This window comes from Embiotoca jacksoni, unplaced genomic scaffold (assembly GCF_022577435.1).
Source record: "Embiotoca jacksoni isolate LCO1_2020_lvr unplaced genomic scaffold, fEmbJac1.0.p SCAF_41, whole genome shotgun sequence".
In the NCBI taxonomy this organism is placed as follows: domain Eukaryota; kingdom Metazoa; phylum Chordata; class Actinopteri; family Embiotocidae; genus Embiotoca; species Embiotoca jacksoni.
The window spans coordinates 731,354-753,122 of NW_027185394.1; the positions used below are offsets into that span (position 1 = coordinate 731,354).

Below are 21,769 nucleotides of genomic sequence, written 5' to 3' on the forward strand. Positions count from 1 at the left end.
AAACAACACCGAGATAACTGATGGACACATTTTATTCACTTTGGATTTGATGAGAGAAGTTGAATGGGAGTCTATGGAGCCGGAGGCTTTTTGGAGCCGACCTCTAGTGGCACTCGCTGGTATTGCAGCTGAAGACACTTCTGGATCAGAACCATTTTACAGACCTGAAGCTACGAACTCTTTTAGAAACAGTCTGAATGTGTTGGTACTCATAAAGCTGATGAAACAACAGAAGCGGCGCTCTGAAGCAAAAACCAGCTGTTGACGAGCTGTAAACTCTCCGTTTAAATTCCCGAACGCGTTTCGTCTCGTTCCTCGCTCGTTGTTTTTCCATCGTCTCCTCGCTCGATACCTCCCACCGCCGTTTCTGAATTATCTGATGAATAATGTGCCGTCGAGCTCTTCAGGTCGTCGATAAGTCTCTCGGCGAAGGTGCCACCGAGACAGATTCCTCTTTTTCTTTTTGCCGCTGAGCGATGAGCTTCGGGATAATCTTGTATTTTTTTTCCTCTCAGAGAACATATAAATAACGAGGGCATGGCGGGAGACCGAACTCATGATTCTTTTTTTTCCCATCAGCTCACATTGACTCGTCCTTTCTGTCTTTCTTTCTTTCAGTATTCCCTCATAAATTCATGTGTTTCTTCACTGTAAAAACTCCATTAATCATGACTCTGAGGATCCGACCTCGCCGTCGGCCCGTCTTTAGTCCTGTTTTATTCATAAGCGCGAATGAACTGTGAAACATGTTGAACGTATGCTCAGGTAATTTAATGCAAATATAAAGTTAAAATGACTAATTAGATGGCGGCCTCACAGTCCAGGGACGATCAGATTTAATTAATCCTGCAGGTTGAATAAATTCGCTGCTCCCGGTGACACCAGAGTGGATTTCTTTTTTTTTTTGTGACAGTTTATGTCCGTGCTGACACGCTGCAGCGACAGCAGGGAAGCTCACTGTGCACTTTTTTTACAACTGAGATTTAACCAATGACTATTTTATGTTTTTTTTCTTCTTTTTTGTTGCTGCATGCTGGAGGAGCTGAACTGAAAGTCCATTTTTTTTTTAAGCATCACTAAAATATATTTTGGAAGTCTTCCTGCTGGCACGCTCCAATGTATCATGATGCTACCGCCGCCGTGCTGCACTGTTGGGATCACCAGGTGATAAAGACACACCTGGTGTACGACAGACATAATGCAGGTAATTCTGGACAAAAACACCTGAGAATTTTTTTCTTGTAAAATATCAGATGTGGCTCCTCTTCCTGATGTGAACACACAAACTGGATATAAAAGTGTTCGTAGCTTCAGGTCTGTAAAATGGTTCCGATCCAGATGTGTCTTCAGCTGCAATACCAGCGAGCGCCACTAGAGGTCGGCTCCAAAAAGCCTCCGGCTCCATAGACTCCCATTCAACTTCTCTCATCAAATCCAAAGTGAATAAAATGTGTCCATCAGTTATCTCGGTGTTGTTAGCTAAAGTCACTCCTTCTTATTAGTTTTCTGGAGGTCCATCTGAAAATAATCCCTCATTCATTAGAAAAGAAGATTCAAGAAGACCTGTTTTTGGGGGAGTGTCTGTTTGATTGACAGGTCTGTGGTGCAGTCAGGTTACAGCTACTTTTTTGTGATTGATACGGTCAGAAATGTTTGATTTTGTGGCAGATTTCTCTCGATGTAGTTTGTGGAGTTTTAAGTGAATTTTTTGCAGTTAAATTGCAATAAAAAAATGAAATAAAAATTGCAAATTGAAGAATTTTACTTTTTATAACACTTTTGTGGATTTTGTGGGCTTTTTTTTAATCAAGAGTTCAATTTTACAGCAGCTTTTCTCAAAATTATTATGCTAACAGTTATTTCATGTTTGTAATTCTAGTTTAGATTTTGCTTTTGGGAAATGAATGAATAATTCCTTCTCACATAACAGTAATGGCTGAAATAACTTCCTTGCTGGTATTCCAGACCAAGTGGCCACCACACAATCGTTGTTCTTTGCTCTTGTTTCTTTTATTTCTTTGTAAATCGTATTAGCGGAGAGATCTGGCTTCCAACATGTTTTGCAAGCTTTTTTTTGGTCCACTGGTCTTTATTTCTTCGACAGCCTTTTTTGACGTATAAATGAACCAGCAGAAACACGAGGACTTTAAACACTCAGAGAAATCTTACGTTTTATGTCGATAAAAATTTTCAAGTTTCGTGTCGACACAGAACTTTAAAAGCTTTTGTTGTGAATCCAGAAATAATTTTAAATGATTTAATAACTCCTTTCAAGAAGACATTTTGAGAAATTTTCTTAAAAATAAAATAAAAAAGTAAAACAGTTCAGTAAAATAAATTGAAGCTCATCGTTGCCTCTGGCCTTCCAGTACAATAACTTTAAAACTTTTAGTCTTGATAAATGTAGAAAATCTGCTGCTTTGGTGGAAATATGAGTTCCTTCAGTGATTAATATTTAATATTTTCTTCTACATTCTTTTATAAACCTCTTAGGGAGGTTTTACAAACATAAATATTGACACGCTGACCTTGTTAGAAAATATAGTTGATCAAAGTTTAATTACAAACATTGAATAAAACATGAGATCACTCGTGTCGTTTCCCACCTCTGCTGCAGAGCACTACATTTATTTCAAAATAATTTCACTTTCGAACCCCCCCTCCCCCTCCTGCCCCCCTGCTGTTTTTAGGAGGGAGAAATGTGTCCCGTGTCAGCGGCTAAATGAGAGGATTAGCATGTCATTATGGTGGTTTGAGTCAGCAACACTCTGCGCTTCACGATGCCGCCGCTGCAAAACAAAATCTCCTTATCCCCCCGGGGGAGAGAAAGCTAATATCCCATATTTAGGTGAGCATTAAGGGCCATTACCCGCCAGACAAAGTGCTTTATTCCGAGCGCTCCTCTTTTGTCGGGTGGGGAGCCCTTTTTATTTTTTTTAATTTCCATCTCTTTTATTGCATCTGTAAAAAAGGTGGAGATGTCATCCATCACATCAAGGGGCTCACGGCCCTAAAAATTACCTTCAAACTAATTTGCAACGACAAGCAGAAGAAAAACGTCAAACGGATAAGTCTGAAAAATGAAATGTTCATTTTTTACATATTTAGGAAGTTTGCAGATCCGGAATCACATCTGTAAAATGTTAATTAATGACTTGCGTTCTGTGCGACCGCCATCGGCCCCCACCACCTCCGATACAATTTCTCGGACACGTTTGCACAGCCGGCGGTTGTATTTCTACTTTGCCGCCTACGTGAGGTGAGCGAACAGTGAGTTAAACTTACGATGTGAACTTCAAGGCACCGCTGTGATGGTGAAGCAGGAAGACGGATGGAGGAGTTCCAAGTTTTGAAGATTAAAAGGTTTTCGAAGCTTTGAAATTTTGCTCGTGTTGATGGAAGCAGCGTCGGTTTGGTTTAAGTTTCCAAAGACACGTTTTCTTTGTCCCGTACTGAGCTGAACCTCCACAGCTCTTCTTCTTCTTCTTCTTCTTCTTCTTCTTCTTCTTCTTCTTCTTCTTCTTCTTCTTCTTCTTCGGGGGTTTCTGTGGACTGAAAGTGTGTGTTGCTTGTGTTTTGAAGTCAGGTTACGGTGGTTGAATCATCACATTTCCAGGTTAATGTCTGAGATTTATTAAATCCAACAACATTATGACCTTCCTGCAGAGGTTCACTGCTGCTTCCGTCCATTTTAATTCTTCACATATTTAATTTGGAAATGAGTGTGTCGTTTTGTTTTTGTCATTTTTGAGGCATTTAGATCCTTGATTTAAAAATAAAGGAGACGAAATGAGTGTCTTGTTTCTGCCTGGTGGTTTGCCAGCTGAAATAATCTCGCAGGTTTTTATCAGTGCAGGTAATTTGCTAAGCTAACGTTAGCTTGGTGAGTTGGCTCAAAAATACCATTATTGTCTGACTTTTAAATGGTTTCCAACTAATTGTTCTTCTAAGTTCAAAACATAAATTTAAATAATACATTATTGTCACAGGAAGTGATCACATATTACTCAGATAAAAAGTTGAAATTTTTTTCCTTGACTTGAAATCTTTTCTACTTTCCGCATTTTTATTGCAAAAAAACCTCACTAAAAAAACTTAACAAATTACATCAGTTTCTGTGAAAAAAATTTGCAAAGTCAAACATTTTTGATTAAATCAATAAAAAATAAAAACTTCTGGAGAGACTGCCAATCATTTTAAAAGGGCAAATCTGATGTATGAATATCTGAGTCTGTCCATGTTCCACTGAGGATTGTTGTATATTTATATATATATATATATATATATATATTAGATACTAAGACAGAGAATCATTTAAATTCCCCATAGACAGGTGAATTATCTTTTCTTTTTTTTGTATTACATACTGGCGTCATCGGTGGCTCAGTAATGTACGAGCTTCGAGGTGACGCAGGTGCTTCCCTGAACAAAATGTTTGAGGCCAAAATCACTGAGGAGTTTCTGGAATTGATGCTGAAAAATTCACAGAAGTTGTTAAAGTAAAAATTTGGCTAGAACAGGAGGGGTCACGGAGAGGTCATGGAGAGGTCACGGAGAGGTCAGGCCGTACTTTGGTACGCTCTCCACGGGCAGCTAAGGTTTTACTATGTTGATCGTTAATATGCAGTAAATTCTATTGTTGCACTGAAGTCGTTGTTTTTTGTTTTTTGTATTTAGTTATTTTATATTTTATAACGAAATCCGGGTCTGGCAAAAAAAACTCCAAGTAAAGCTGTGATTCTCTGTGCTTTTGTTTTTTTTTACCGCGGCATGAAATCATCATCATCCACAAATATCCTGTCGTGTGAGTGTTCGTCGGCTCCGACTCCTTCGCCAGCCGTCACTCGTAAAGCTGACGAGGTGGCACTTTAAAAGCTGTACTCGCTTGTAAGTCGCGGTGGATGTGTGTCAGCTAAATGCCTCCGATGTCAAAAAAAAATAAAAAAAATAAAGTGAGATGGGATTGAGAGCAGCTAATAGAGCTGCGGTGTGATTAGCCTCGGATCTGCTGCAGTGAACTGCGGTGGCGGTTTGTGCCGGCTCCGCTTGCTTCGCTTGACATGACAGCACCTCCTGCAGGAAAAGACTCTCATTAATTATCATCATCATTTGTTTGTTTCTGCTCGCAGCCGTTTCTCATTTCCCGTCTCGGCTCACCATCACGTCTTTTTCTGCCCAATTTTCTGTCACTCGGATCGCTGCTTTCGTTAACTCTGCTTTCTTCTACGAGTCGCGATGGTTTTGTTTTTCCTTGATGCTCTTTTAAGCTTTCCTTCTCTCAGTTAGTTTTATTCACTCGGTCGGTGATTGTTGTTGTTCGTGTCGCTCTCGGCTTCTCAAACATCGGATTATAGTTTGAGTGCAAGTGAACCCTTTTTCAAGCTTTTTTTCAAGAAGGAACTCGAACTTCGAGGTTTTGGCTAATTTTTCCAGTCTGACAGCCGCAGTAACTAAAACAGTTGTTTTACGCTACAGCCAGCGGTGGATCTGACCGATCTGATTGGAAACCTGACGATACTACGTCCCGCCCACCGATAGCTGTAACCTGACTGCACCACAGGCCTGTCAATCAAACAGACACGCCCCCAAAAACAGGTCTTCTTGAATCTTCTTTTCTAATGAATGAGGGATTATTTTCAGATGGACCTCCAGAAAACTAATAAGAAGGAGTGACTTTAGCTAACAACACCGAGAGAACTGATGGACACATTTTATTCACTTTGGATTTGATGAGAGAAGTTGAATGGGAGTCTATGGAGCCGGAGGCTTTTTGGAGCCGACCTCTAGTGGCACTCGTTCCTTTCCAGTGTTTTCTGTCCTCCTGTCTTCATCTCAGACTGTCCACGGTTATTTAAATAAAGGTTGTTTCCTTAAATCGAAGAAAGCAGCTGAATCTCTTTTTCCTCTGCTGGTTAAACTTTGTTCCTCCTGAGTTTTAACCTGTCTTAATGTGTTTTAACGTATTTTTAATGCTTCACCGAGACATCAACCATCAAACTGCCACTCTGTGATCATAAACTGGCAAATAAAAGTTGTAATTTTGGTTTCACTGACACCTGACCGGCTCCCTGTTTTATAAAAGGTTCCTTTTTAATCAAATTCATCAGATAGCAGAGATTTTCATCTCGAACTCCTCACAGCTGATAACGTGGCAATAAAATAAATAAAATAACACCGTGATGTGTCTGAATGTGGTTGAAATAAAGACTCCAACCGTGATGTGATTGGCTGCCTCCGTGGTGATCGCTCCTCCTCCCGTCCTGCAGGTGGCGGTACAGGCAGCCAGCAGACCATTCTCCATGAGGAGCAGTGGAAGATGCCGGCTCTGCCAGCACTGCTGCTGTCGATTAACGTCGTCGTCCTGCTGCTGACCGTGGCGCCGCTCTTCTTCAACCAGGCCAACAGCCTCGCCGCCGTCCGGATGGGTGAGTACCGCCGGCCACGTGAGCTACCAAGTCGTACCGACGCCTCAAACTTTCAGTTATTAGGTAAAGTTTGGCGTTCTGTTTGTGTTCTCATGGTCATTTAACGTTTTTCTTCTTAAACGAATTCATTCAGAAAGGGTTCATTTCAAGTGATTCCTTTTTGGTGTTTGTTTTATTTTATTTACGCGACAACTTAAAAATGACACGAAGGAAGACTTGGAGGTCGCAGTGATTCTGGATCAGCTTTGATCTGAGCTCATGTTTGACTTCCAAACCAACTGACCGTCAGCCGTGATCTCTGATGGTGACTCCAAAATATTATTCAGGAAACACAACCGTGAACTCAACAAATGCCATCTAACTTTTAAAAACTGTGACCTTGGACGAACCTGATGAAAAGCATCTTCGTCTTTGAGACTAAGGATGATTTTTTTTTTATGGAACCGGTGAGGAAGCCCGTCTGTACTGATGTGTACATGATGTGTGATGGTCGTGTGCAGCCGTATCAGACTGATGATCTGCTAAGTTTACCTGCAGATTTCATTCCACACAGAACTTTTTGTTTGTATGCAAAGTTTCTGTTGTTTGTTCCTAAAAGCATGAAACACCTTTCGGTCGTCAACATCTTGGTTTCTATGCCCCGCCCACTTATACCTGCAACCTGACTTCATTACTGGCCTGTCAATCAAACAACCCCGCCCCAAAACATATGTGTGTTTGAGTCCTAATATCGAATGAGTTTTTTTAACGTGTTAACAAACACATCCTCTATTTTTAAACGCTCTCATCATTCCTTGCTTTCGCTGTATCTGCCTCCTGTCTTTGTTTCTGCTCTCACCACCCACTGCTGTCTCTCTTTGCCATTTAGATTTTTTTCTCACACTATCTGTTTTGCTTTGTTTGTGTTGTTACGAGCCCCTCGAGGTTCACCTTCGTCTCCGCCGCTCGTTCCTCCATGTTTCCGTCTCCTCTTTGCTGCCCGTTTTGCTTCCGTCCCGGGTCGGATCATTTGTAAGAGCAAATAAACTCAACTGGATCAGGGAGCGTCTCCATGACAACCCTCCGTGATTCGCTCAATTGTCGTCAACTTCCTCCAAATCCCCCCCCCCCCTCCCTCCACTACTGATAACGTGTTATTTTCCTCGTGTTCATCTATCAGCCCTGATGGCCCCTTAGTTCAAGTCCCTGCTGCTTTTATCTCGCGGGACTTCGGTTAAAAACCGGCGGGCACTTACAAGCAGGCTGCCATGGCAACCAGGTCACCTGGCGATTGTGTAATGGCTCAACCTTTTCCGCTCCTCCATTAATAACAGCCGACTGCTGCACACATGCACACGGTGTCGTTTCTTTTCATGTCTAATAAAGTGGAGCTCCGGTGGAAAATAACAGAAGTTCGACCTTCAGAAATGATATGATGGAGAAAAAAAAGAAGGAATTCAGACTCGAGTCGCACCGACCGAACAAACGGAAAGAAATAAAAAAGTTAACGTGATCGCTGGTACCTGAACGTTGATGTCACCATGGAAACCTGAAACTGGAGCAGAGAAACATCAGCTTTTGGGGAGTAAAGAAATCTTCAACACAAGTGTTCCTGCAGAGATTTCCAGTGATCTTTCCGTGTTGTTGCCATGGTGCCACAGTTCAGGTGGTTTTTGCAGTGAATGTTTTTTCTCTCAGAGTTCTTAGAAGGTCCCGGTGGAACTCTGTGTTGACAGTCTGACTCTGGGGGACAAATTCACGGTGACACAAAGAAAACCTACCTGGTGTCTCCAGACCTGACGCGCCTTCTTCTTCGGTCTTGGACGGTGAAGCTCCGCCCCTCTCGAAACGTTGACCGTCACTCAGAATACCTCGCCCGGCTCGTCGCTTCATAGCCGTCGACTTTCTGAAGCGTTTCAAGAGTCTCTGTTGAACATTTACAGAGTTTGACGCACACAAAAAAACCCAGCCCTGATTCTGTGGTGGAAATCACTGGATGGGCTCAGGAACACTCGGCTGGAAGTGGGGAAGTTGAATTTTTTTTTGTTCCCCCCAAAAAATCTGACCTAAAACAAAACCCACAATGAACTTATTAATCAACTCGAGACAATTCTGAAGATTAATTATTTGAGATAACACTTTATTGAAAGTAGTTTATGTTTGTTTCAGAGTTGGATTTTTTTGCTTCGTCTGTGGATCTCAGCCCCCGATGTAAAATCTTAAAGAAAACTCCTGATGAACATTTAGTTTCCGGCTCTACTTTAAAATCAAGCAAACAGGAGGAAATCGTGCCAGCGGAAGGCAGGTGAATGTAAAGCCTCATTCAGATAGATTCAAATAAAATCGACCTCTTCTTATTTTTAAGTGAGCAAATCAACGCTCGACTTTGTATTAAAATTCCACCCAAAGTTTGGACGTGCGGAAGCGAGTGTTTCCTGTCAAGCTGCGTTTCCCTCTTCAGGTGCTGTAAAATCTAATTTAGTTCCACTCCAATGCACTCGGCTGTAACCGAATAGTCAAGGCTCACGATTCAGCAGCTGGGAAATAAAAAAAGGACGGTGAGAAAAGTGTTTTTGTAATTCAGGGACTGCGGTCGTGATGGGAGGCCAGCGGTCAGACGCCGGTTCGATCCCGGAGGTAACCGAACGTCGGGCGTTAATATTCTGAACACACACTGCTGCTTATGAAAAGGGATGTGATGTCTAGATGGAGGATTTTATCATATTTGGAGGGAATGAAATAACAAGACGAGAGACGTAACATTGAAGAGAAGCTTTTCCTTGTCGGGTCGTCCGTCAATGTCACCGACATATTTTTATTCCTGCAGTCGGAAAAATAAAAGGAATCATTTTTAGTTTTTAAGGTCGGAGCAGGACGACACCGTTAATCTGTTTCTGTTCGGAGACGGAAATCGTTTCAGACGGGTTCAATAAATTGATAACCGCTAAAAAACAAACTGAAACCTTGAAGAGTAAAAACTGCTTCACCGTAAAAAGTTGCTGTTTTCAGTTTGAGCGAACACTTTTGCAGATATTTCGCTGCCGAGAGTTTCGGTTTGTTTCCGTCGGTTCCTCCGGCTGTTGTATAAAGAAAAAGCGACGTGCAGAGGAGCAGCTTTTTAACAGGCTTTGGATTTTTTAAGTTTATACAAATAAAAACAGCTGGATCAGATTTCTGTCTCACTGCCGGATTAAATCTGCAGAAAGTTCTTGATAAACAGACACGTAACGAAAAAAAAGATTCAAAAGAAGTTTATGCAGTTTTTTTGTTTTTTTCTCTCTTTTTTATTTTATTTTGTAACTCTTTAGTTTTTTGTTGTTCTTTTTTACTGATTAATTTTTTTATTCTGTAAAATTATTAATTAATTTGTTATTCTATTTTTTTATTACTCTTCCAATTATTTATTTTTTGTGTTTGTTTTAGTTTTAAATACTTATTATTTCCATCTTTTGTTGTTTGTTTATTCTTTATTTTATCATTTTTATTCATTTAATTTGTTTTTCAAATTTTTTGAAATATTTCTCTTTTTTTCATTTATTTATTTCTTTTTGTGTGTTTGTTTTAATTTATATACTTATATTACTTTTCCTCTTTCTCGTTTATTTATTTTATTTAATTATACTTTTTCTATATTTCAATATGTTTCACACACTTGGTTGGTGAGTGTTGGTAGTTTGAAGACATTTCTCTGCTCTGGTCTTTGGCCTTTAGTTTTTTTGATTATCTGTATTAGACCCTTAATGTTAAACAAAGCTCAATATAAAAACACACATTATGCCATTTGAAAATCCCATCTTTGCCCAGATCATATTGATAGAAATGTTTCACAGTAATTATTCATAAACTCCTGCGGCAACTTTTTTGCCTTTTTTTTTTGTCAAAAAAAACCTTGAACCTTCTTAGCACAGACGAAAGAATCATATTTACACAAACGACAAGTCAGTCAAAGTGTCCTCTGCGTGGAAACAAACCTTCACAAAAACAATTACAGGCAGAACTTCCCAGGAACGGCAATCAAATCACAAATCACGCTCTGATTATCAATCAGCAGAATCATGGTCACGCTGGGAAACGACCCAAATGGGATCGGAGGCGGCGGCGGTGATTCGAGGAGCTGCAGGTCTCCGACCGAGTCGCCGCGTCGCCTCTCGGGTCAACAAATCCCCAATGAACGCTCACCACGATGTCGCTGCAGACGATGTTCCGCTAACACTCGCTGCTCGTTCGCTTTAACTTCTGTTCTTTATATCTTTGTTAACTATGAATTGTCTTCTTTTTTCCTGCTTTCATTGCTGCACATTTTCTATGTGTGAGCGGGTCGGCAGGAATGTGTTTGAGTCGGACCGTCAGCACCGAGTTCCCCCGGGACCTTCTGAGGCATCTGAGGGTTGTTAGCGTCGTTAGCTGTTTGTTAACTTGAGTTTAGCTGGATTTAGAGTAATTAGCTGGTTGCTAGCTTTCTTAGCTGGTTGTTAAGATTATTATCTAGCTGTCAGGTAACTTGAGTTTAGCTGTTTTTTAGTGAAATGAGCTGGTTGTTAGCGTCGTTACTTGGTTGTTGTTCTGCTGATGTTGATCAAGAGACGACACTTGAAAAAGGTCCTGGTGAAGGTCGTTGCTTCGTGCTGCTCCGTGTGCATCGTTGCGCTGCGTTCAGGAACACTCGAAATGTATTGATCACCATCGTACTTCGAACATTAATCCACCACACCAGAAGTGGTCAGCAGCGTCTCGTTAATCCTCCCTGCTGGGTTTCATTATGTCGCCCGGCCGTTCCCGTTATTGTGTTCTGGCTCATTTAAAATCCAAAGAATGGATGGAAATAAATCTCAAAGTGACGCTGTGGCAGAGATTCAAAAATCAAGTCGGCAGCATAAATATTGCAATGAAGGATGTTAACGATTCAGCAGCATCAGTGTCCTTCAGCTGCTGCAAAAAAAAAAGGCCATGAATTATTTCAGGCCGAGCTATCAGTCATTCGGAAGGAATCGTTAGCTTACGTAGCTTATCATTGAATATCTCCGAACAACAGAACTACTTCACCGCTCTAAGAGTCCTTTAAAATGAACTCGCAGTGCATTTTTCACAGCAGCTATTCTGTAAGTTAAAGTGTCAGGTTTTTATTTTCTGAAGGCAAATGTCTCATTTTGGAGGAAAAACTCAAACTGAATATAAATAATTTTTACAGTTTGAGATGTTTTTGGTTCCTTCTGACTGTTCCTGAACCGGGCGATCTCCGTGTCAAAGGTCGAGGACATTACGGGAGGCGTACGTAGGAAAAGTAAATAAAACTAGGAGGGCATTCGGAGAGCAGCCTGTAAGCCATCCGACAAGGTTCCGGTTCTGGTTCTGAGTGCTCCGGGACGACTGTTTGTTGTACTGAGTTTGAGTAAGAACATGTGTGGAGTCATCGTACTTCTAGAAAGGTCTTTTCTGTGTCTGTTTATAAAAATGCGAAGCCAAAGTACCTTAAAGTGCAGTACCACTGAGTACCACTAGGGGCTGGCTCTAATAGAGTTCAATTGAAAAAGCATCAGATTCTCTCCTGACATACAAAACTGGAGTGGAGTGGAAAAAAATCTGCAGGTAAAGCGAACGGATCATCAGTCTGACAGCTGCACACAACCACTCGAGGGACGCATTGAGCGGACGAAGATCAATTGTGCTCATGTTTGGAGGCGTGTCTGGTTTGATTGACAGCCCTGTTGTGCAGTCAGGTTTCCGGGAGTGGGTGGGCGGGGCATAGTGTGCTCGGCTCCTCTCCAGCTCGTCCAAATATGGTCGCATCTGGGTCTAAAAAAAACACAAGATGTTGACAACCAAAATGGCAAAACTTAAAAACAGCCGCTCACCAAGCAACGGATGACATCACTGTTTGTTGCCACTTGATGCTAACATTTGCTAATTAGGTCCAGCTCATGGGAATCAATTTGTTTTGCAGATATTTGGTAATAAAACCAAAGTGATTCGTCCTAAAGAGGAACATGAAGGTCTGAACCAAACATCATCTTCATCCGTCCAACAATCGTTGAGACATTTCGATGTCTCGATTTAACATAAAGACGCAACGGTACCGACGTTGAGATCCCACGGCTCAAACATCTTTGTTTACCTGCAACAACAGCTGACTTCCTCAGTGAGATATTTTCTTGCCACATCACAGCTCACTGCCTAGACAAGATTTTTATGTCATCAGGCTGGAAAAAAATTAATCAAATCAATATGTCCAGTGAAAAAGAAACTCAGTCGGGTGTATACACACTCAATAAAACACGAGTGCGTCCTGTTTGCTTTGGGAAGGACGCCGGACCACCAGAGGATCGAAGCAGCAACGAGCCCACGAAGTGATTTTTAGCTTTTTTTATTCTCCCTTTTTTTTGTGTGTCTTGTTTCATTGGATCTGTCACAAAGTGGGTCAAACCATTATATTAAGACTCAGATTTTAGGTCCTGAATACAGGAAATTGAGATATACGTCAGACCAACAGTGACTTCAGATGTTTTTTTCGTATGAACTGGAGTTCGTGACAATAAAAACAATGGTTACGTACTTAACATAACACCACATTTTTTACATAAATGATCGCGGCAATCTAATATTGTGGAAAAAATGCTTGAATTAATTATAATGATTTCCTGGAGGACGTTTCTGATACAAATTCTTCGTGGTTTTGATCTTTGTTCGAGGATTCAGAGAACATCAGATAACTCAACAGGAACCAACTGGATTTTTTCTACTTTTTGTTCCTCTAAACTGTAAAAAAAAAAAAAAGAAAAACCCACAACAGGGTTTTTTTCAAGGAAGGACACGATGAATTGCTTCCTTGCTTTTGCCCCCGGAGAAGCATTAATTATTAAAGAAACACAAATCAAACCTAGAAGAAACCCCCGATGGCAGCACACACAGACTCGCTTTGATTTCTTTGGTCTGTCCGCTGAAATAAGAAAAGGAGGAATTTACACGGCGAGAAAAAAAATCCATCTTGTGGTTTGTAATCGAGTCCCGAGCCGGAACCTCTTTCAGGGGTTTTTCCCTTCGGTGTTGATTTCACTCTGTATTTTCGTCAGCAGACAATATTTACCCGCTCGAATTAAAATGCAACGAGGTGCCTCTGGATACGCTTCTCCGTATAATGAACCAGCTGATCACACTTCCCGGCGTTCCCATCTGCTATCTCGAGCCTTTTCGCTCTCGGCCTCCGCTTCCTTTTATAATCGCACACTCCGAGTAAGCAAACCGCGGCGAGTCAGCGGGGAGACATGCAAACCAGAATAAACACGGCAGGTGTTACTGTACACAGCCGACAGGCTGCGACTCTCTTCTCCGTTCCTGGTGGGAGGAAATAGAAATGATGACGAGGCGTTTATTTTTTTTTACTCCACTGCAGCTTCCCGTTCAGATCTGTTTGACACTTGGCTGCAGGTGATGCTGCAGCTTCTCTATAGTATACATACTATTATAGTTACTTTTAAATGTTTCTTTTTTAGGGGCTCGAGCACCGAGTGGTGCGATGGTCCTATTATAACACAAATAATTTTAGTTATTGTTCTGGCAAATAAAATACCTTTTTTTTGGCAGTTTATACAAAAACGAATGAAACTTTGCACCAAAAAAAATCAGCCCCAGTGAAAATGTAAGTATTTTATAGGTTTTTGGTTTGTGAGCGTCGGGAAACGGCTCGCTAGCGCCCCCCTAAAATGAGATCTCAAGGCTGCATTCACCGACATGAATGAAATTTGGTGGACACATGTATCACACCTAGATCTAGAAAAAAGTCTCTTGGCACCATGACCTAAACTTAAAAGGAAGTCTGCCATTTTGAATTTAGTTGTACGTTAACAAACTCAACTTGGAATTTGGTGCGTCAAGTCTTAAGACCTTTGGAATGAAAACTTGTGAAAAGAATTTGTTTTCGTTGAACGTTTTATCCGTGGTGTGGCGGCCATTTTGAGCGTTTTGTCATGACAATAAAGTTGCTGTAATTTTTGAGGTACGTCGTCCGATCTTCGTCAAACTTTACATGTTTGATAAAAGTCCCACTCTGAAGAAACCGCATGGTAATATTCTTTAATAGTCATAGTGCCCCCTGCTGGCAACAGGAAATTCTATATTCCATACTTTCGAGGACCTGCTTTTCTGTATTTATTTCCTCCACACTTTCATACTTTTTATCATCGATTTAGTTAAGTTTAAATATTTTGAATTCCTCTTATCTTTCCTGTCTCATGTTTTATCCAACCTTCTAATTAACTAACTTTTATCTTTTGAATGCTTTGTCCTATTTTTTTTATAATGTGTACCGAATTAAAAGAAAGCTTTTATTTACATTAGGAAAAAAAAAAAGTTCATTTGGAAACGTTTTTGTCCTTCCCTTCAGCGGCCATTTTGGACGACCAGTCCGTGTGCGGCCGTGGCGAGCGTCTGGCGCTGGCTCTGGCGAGAGAGAACATCAACAGCCTGATGGAGGGCTCCTCCCAGGCGAGGGTGGAGGTGGACGTCTACGAGCTGCTCAAGGACTCACAGTATGACACCACCGACACCAGTAAGCCTTCTTCCTCTCTTCTTCCTCCGAAGGTAAAACCTCAGGAAATGTTCAGTGTGAGGAAGCAGACCGGAGCAATAAAGCTTCAACCTTTGTTTAACGAGGCAGGCGAAAATAGAGAAACCTGCACTTTACATATGGAGATGTTCACACAGCAGGGAACAAACAGGCCTTCAAATAAAGTTCAAAGAGGAGTTAAATGTGCTGAGAAATGTAGCTTGGTGTTATCACCAGAAGAAGCAGTACGATTTGGTATGTTCAAACAAGCAAAGAAGCAGAAAAACTACCAAAATAAAATACGATTGAAATCCAGTCTAAATAAAGCAAATGTCCACATTAATCAAACTCAAGCATGAAACAAACTAATCAATACTTCCTGCAGAATGAATCAGCAACAAACCGCCACAAAAATCTGCAGCGTCATGTTAAAATGAACCTCTTTGTCTCTGTTTCCCTCTCAGTGTGCCAGATCCTGCCGAAGGGTGTGGTCTCCGTGATTGGCCCCGCCTCTAGTCCCGCCTCCGGCTCCACAATCAGTCACATCTGTGGGGAAAAGGAGGTGAGTCACGTCTGTTCCCAAGTGTTGATGACATGTTTCATCCCTAGATTGTAGAGGCCAATTTGGAAGTGTCTTCAGCTGCAATACCAGCGAGTGCCACTAGAGGTCGGCTCCAAAAAGCCTCCGGCTCCATAGACTCCCATTCAACTTCTCTCATCAAATCCAAAGTGAATAAAATGTGTCCATCAGTTATCTCGGTGTTGTTAGCTAAAGTCACTCCTTCTTATTAGTTTTCTGGAGGTCCATCTGAAAATAATCCCTCATTCATTAGAAAAGAAGATTCAAGAAGACCTGTTTTTGGGGGCGTGTCTGTTTGATTGACAGGCTGTGGTGCAGTCAGGTTACAGCTATCGGTGGGCGGGACGTAGTATCGTCAGGTTTCCAATCAGATCGGTCAGATCCACCGCTGGCTCCTCCCAAAGCTCCTCCAAATATGGACGTTCATGTTTGGTTGGATGTTCAGCTAATATATTATAATTTTAGTCATGGAGAGTTTGTCTTCGTAACTTAGATAATAGCCTACATCTGAGAAAAATGTTCATCACCCCTTTGCATTTCCTGCATTACATTACACCTCCCCCCTTCGTTAGCATGCTAAATTGTTAGCCTCTGGGGCTTCTAGATGCCCGCCATGTTGCTGTTACCTAGCAACGGTGTTTTAACAATTTAAGCTCCTTAACGACGAGTATACGGTTGCACACGCCTTCCCACATTGTACATCCATTTGAACACAGCATGGGACTGTTGTGACATTTTTGCTTCCCGAAGACGTCTTCGGGAAACTAAAAGATACCTTCGGATAAAACTCGAGAGAAATCAGCTGACGTGTTTATTAAAGGTGTCACGCGTGTTTCTGTCTGCCGGCCGACAGGTCGACTCTCAGATCAGCAGCTCTGATGGACTTTAACTGGTGTTTAATCTCCTCCTCCGTTAAGCCTCTAACCATCCTCAGATCAAAGTGAAGCCGAGTTGAGTCTAATTACAGTTTAAAACGTCTGCAGGTGGGAGGCTGAGGTCGACCCGCCGAGCGACGGACCGGGAAGGCCGTTCGTCCTCCGACCTGATTCCTCATTCAGCAATTCATTTTCCAGCCTAAATAACAGACGCTGTTGGCCTCAAATAAAAGAAGCTTTAAAACCCTCACGTTTAAGTTTCCTTTCCCATCGCTGCTTTTCTTTACTTTTCCATCTTTTCCCCTCAGATCCCGACTCACTTCCTGTTCCTTCTGTTTTTCTTGGTTCCCTCAGATCCCAACTCACTTCCTGTTCCTTCTGTTTTTCTTGGTTCCCTCAGATCCAGACTCACTTCCTGTTCCTTCTGTTTTTCTTGGTTCCCTCAGATCCCTCACGTGAAGATTGGTCCGGAGGAAACCCCGAAGCTGCCGTACCTCCGCTTCGCCTCGGTGACGCTCTACCCGAGCAACGAGGACCTGAGCCTGGCCGTCGGCTCCATCCTGCGCTCCTTCGGCTACCCGACCACCAGCCTCATCTGCGCCAAGGCGGAGTGTGAGTCCGTCTGCGAAGTGTGCGTTTGTTTATGTGGTCTGTCCGATGGTTCCTGGAAGTCGTGGAGCACATTTGTTCCCCCCCCAAAACCCGGTTCAGGATCTGTCCCGCCTTCGACCCGCTGTCACAACCTCTTCTGTTTCTCAGCTGCTCTGACTAACTCCGGGGGTTGTCGGTTCAATCCCTGGTTCTTCCTCCACCCTGTCTGCATGCCAAAGAGTTCTCGGGTAAGACACCGAAACCAAAAATCAGAAAGGAGCTCGTAAACCTTCCAAAAAGGTAAAAAAAAACAACTGATTTGGTTTCAGGTTTCACCGACTGCCCGTTCAAACCAAATAATAACGACGAAATGGTTTTAAAACTTCTTGAGTTTCCGGGCAAAGCAAGCGGGACAAACGGTGCTACGTCTCCATGGCAACAATCTTTAAAATCCTTTCCTATAAAAACAACTGGATGAAACTGACAAAACTGAAACACCAAACAGTTTCGAGAATTTTTTGTCGAGGAGTCCTGGACGACCAAAAAGACCATATGGCGTCCTAGAGGATGTAAAGAACGAAGACATTCAAGTTGTTCACGTCGTATCGAAGACATGTCGTTGCCATGACAACCTGTAAGTCTTCAGCACCGACAGATAAAGGTTTTGTTTCATCAGGAATATAAAAATCCCTCTAAAGGAGATTAAGTAGGTCAAAGAAAGAAGAGTTTCATTACGTTTCCTGAGTCACTCTCCGGGAAAAAAAAAAGCTGCCACTTGCATCATCTCAGTTTAACATTCAGAGCCGGTCGGCCGGCGTCTCGTCTCCTCGTCTGTCCTCGACCGAAGCAGCAGGCGTGTCTCCAGTAAATCGCCGCCATAAAGCATTCGTCACGGACCTTCGCCGGGGTTTAACCGGACGATGGCAACGATACGGGCCCGTTAAAAACAGCGCCGTTAACGGGGCCGGGACCCCGCGGCTAAAGACCGGGAGACCTTAAAACGATGAGGCTCAGTCAGCTGGAAAAAACCTGAGATTGATGGAGGAGGAAGAAGAGACGGAGAGGAGAGGAGAGGAGAGGAGAGGAGAGGAGAGGAGAGGAGAGGAGAGGAGGAATCAGAACAAGCAACAGATTCATGAGGAGGCGTGTTGATGGGAGGATGTCATAAATATCACATTTTATTTGATGATTAATTGTCATACAAAAAAAATGTGATTGTTTTTTGTGGTTGAGCCATTCGAGATGTTGAGTTTTCTCCAGATGCAACGAGATGATGTCATAAAAAAAAAAAAGTGGAAATAAGGATGCGAAGATTGTTATCTGTTAGTTTCATCCAGCTGTTGTTCAAATGAGATTTTTGGTGATGAGGAAACGAGAGTTCAAACAGCAGAAACTAGACAGAACCTGATGAACTGTTTTTCTGAAGATCAATAAATAAATACATTTAAAAAAAGATTAGAAATACAATATTTATTCCTTTATCAGACAATGCTTAAAAAAAATCACATCTTTCTTTCTGAACTTTTTCTAATTCCCGCAATTTTTTACGCAAAGAAAAAAACCTCACTTAAAACTTCCATCACAATCCTCGATGAACCTGATGAAAGACTCGTGTGAAAACCATTTCCCTCCTGAACCGACTCGCCGGCCTAAAATTCGTCCTCAGAGGTAGAAGAATTAATGGACTTCCACTCGTAATCACCTTCATCCCGCTCCGTCTGTTTTATTGCCTCTTTTTTTTTCCGGCTGCAGGAAGTTTTTTCAGAAGCGGCGGCGGTTGTTTGTCTCTCTAATGACTCCGACTTCCCATCAATTTTCTCTCTCGAGTCAAAGCGGTAATTTTACAAAGCAAACAAGCCGAACCCTCATACGAGCATCATTTACGGCTGCTGCCGTCTCTTTTTCCGTCTCCGCGGCGGTCCGGACTTTTAACGCCGCTTCCCAAACGTGTGATTTTTTTAAACTGTAAACATCTTTAACCCAAATGTGACCCATTAGTAAACAGCTGTTGTTTTTCTTCCTTAAAGGCTTGCTGCGATTGGAGGAGCTCGTCCGCCGCTTCCTCATCTCCCGGGAGACGCTGTCGGTGCGGATGCTGGACGACAGCCTCGACCCCACCCCCCTGCTGAAGGAGATCCGCGACGACAAGGTGGCCACCATCATCATCGACGCCAACGCCTCCATCTCCTACCACATCCTCAGGAAGGTCAGGACGCAGCTCCTTCAAACTCTTTGTCTTTTTTTCTCAACCTCTGTAGCTGCTGTTGCTCCGCCCCTTTTCTAGGAAAATAAATGTTGTTTTGATCCGCTCCCGTTTGCCCTGTTAAAGTTTACCGCACTACAAGAAGCCTGATTTACGCTACAAATTAAAAGCCCTTTAGTCAGAAAAAAGACGCCTTTGTATTCTTAACTGGGCTTTTATTCTGAAACATTTGCATGTTGTGACTAAAATCTGACTTTCAACACTTTGGATTTGAAATCCAGAACAGACGTTGAAAAAAAAAAACTGGATTTTATTGTTATTAGTAAATTAAGGAAATGGAAATATAAATTATTGACCTTTTGAGCTGCAACTTAACCATCTCTCAGGTTTACTTCTGTATTTAAGGTACAAATGAGAATATGAAGTCTGAAAAAAGCTTTTTAAACAAATTTAAAAAGGAAAATCAGATGTTCAGTTTTTCCCTGTAGAAGTGTGGATAGGTCCGGTAGCTCGGTGCTTTCACCTCCTTCATCCTCCGTCTGTTCCTAACATCTCGTTGGTTGTTTTGTTGGGAGCGTTTCTTCCTCTGTGGTTTTTTACAGAGTTCACACACGAGCTGGTTTTCTGCCAAACTGGCTGCAAAACAAACAAAAACCAAACTCCAGCAGCTTTTTTTTAAATTATTAGCAGGTTCCAGTTTTACTTCTCAGATCTGAACCCTTCAGGGGTTGAGAACACAAAACGAAGCGTGCCGGGATGTTTCGTGAAAAGGTTTTAGGTTACCGGGGTTGTGGAGAGGCCGGGGGGGTGGGGGGGGGCAGCAGCGCGTGGAAGGTTAATGGATTAATAATCCTTCTGCAGGCTGCTGTGAAGCTGCCAGTTTAAATCACTCGCAGGTGTTCGGACTGGAAACTCAAACAAATGAGAAAAAAAAAGGAAAAAGAAAACGGACCAGCAGCCGTTCAGTCAGGAGACGTCTAAAAGTTTTAGAAATCAGACATCGAGCCGAATGTTCCAGACGTCACCGACTTATTTTTTCTTTCCTATTATTTCTATATTAAACTTTTATTTCAGCCATTCTTCGCTTCCTGTCGTTGTATAACTTCAGTTTCCAGTCACGTAATTGTGTCGACGAGCGGCGGAGTGACGGCTGGGAAACAAAAAAAACAGGATTGTTCCTTTAAATAAACTGAGAGTCATGTTGTCTTCAGTAGGAAGTTGGAGGATGAGTTCTTCCTGTCTCACGGCGGCTCACCTTCTTCTTCTTCATCTTCTTCTTCTTCTTCTTCTTCTTCTTCTTCTTCTTCTTCTTCTTCTTCTTCTTTGTCTCTGGTGACCTGCAGGCCAACGAGCTCGGGATGACGTCGGCCTTCTACAAGTACATCCTCACCACCATGGTAAGAAGAAGCTTTATTATAAAGTTAAATCCAGTTTTTACAAAGATGTTGATCCTCACCGTTACTTTTCCTTTTAACTCGTTTTCATTTCTTTAGGCCTGTTTAAAACTCTTCTATCCTTCTGTTCTCTTTTTCTTTACTTCTTTCCTCACCGGCTTTTCATCCTGTTGTTGATGGCGTCCCTCAGGGATCAACATTAAGCCCACTTTTATTTACTTTGTACATAAATAACGTCTTTTATTTGACTGTAAGGGAGGTTTTTACACCTCTTTCTTTTCCTCTCCCGTCTCCTTCCATCCTTGTTTCCTTTGGTTTTGTTTCTTTTTCTTTCCGCTGATCATCTCACCATCTCTGTTTTGTCATTTTTTTTTTCCCCTCCAAACCATCTTTTTATGGGATGTTTTCAGGTCCCATCTTGGATCCAAACTTCTCCGTCAGCCCTCCCTTCACCTCACCGCCCGCCACCTTCATGCATCTCCTCTTTACCCACAACCCCCCTCTCCTCCTCCTCTATCCCTGCTCATCACAGATGCATGCTGGGTCCTGCCGCCGTTTGTCATCGTTATGATTTCGTGCCCTTGCGCTCTGCGTGGATAATAACTCGTCTGGATCTCGACTCTAAACGCCGCCGCGATCACACGCTTTTAATGGTGGCCGTTCACGAGGGCCCTTCACGCCGCGAACCAAGGGCGAAATCCTCATTCAACCCCCCTCCCCTCCTCCCACCACCACAACCACACACACACACACACACACACACACACACACACACACACACACACACACACACACACACACACACACACACATACACACACACACACACACGCCACGCTGTAACAAAACCCTGGAAAGGGACCAAAAGGAAAATGATTCCTCCACTTCGTTCCACCTGCGTCGCCATGGACGACCTCCCTTTAACTTTGTGTCCGGCACGCTCTGCTGACTGCGACGAGACGACAGGTGTTACGGAGAGTTCGCCGTCACTGAGACGGCGTTTAAAAGTTATACAGAGTGATGAAAACAAAAAAACTCTGGTTAAAGCTGGTCACTCTACGGGGCTTTTTTAGCCTCTTTTAGCCGCTTCTTTTGTTTTTATTTAAAAAACAAAGTGGATGAGAGCCCAGAGACTCAATCATACAAAAACAGGTTTCTCTAGTTATTATAATAAGAAATTATG

The 21,769-nt window shown here is 42.4% G+C and overlaps 1 protein-coding gene across 1 annotated transcript in view; it reads left to right on the forward strand.

Annotated features, from left to right (window-relative positions):
• Positions 1-21,769, forward strand: part of LOC138209854 (glutamate receptor ionotropic, kainate 5-like) — a 105,824-nt gene that overhangs the window by 51,421 nt on the left and 32,634 nt on the right. Inside the window, 6 exon segments of the mRNA XM_069168647.1 lie at positions 6,267-6,425; positions 14,782-14,946; positions 15,408-15,505; positions 16,845-17,010; positions 19,017-19,195; positions 20,536-20,589. Of these exon segments, the coding sequence (XP_069024748.1) occupies positions 6,317-6,425; positions 14,782-14,946; positions 15,408-15,505; positions 16,845-17,010; positions 19,017-19,195; positions 20,536-20,589 (771 nt within the window). The 5' untranslated portion in view covers positions 6,267-6,316.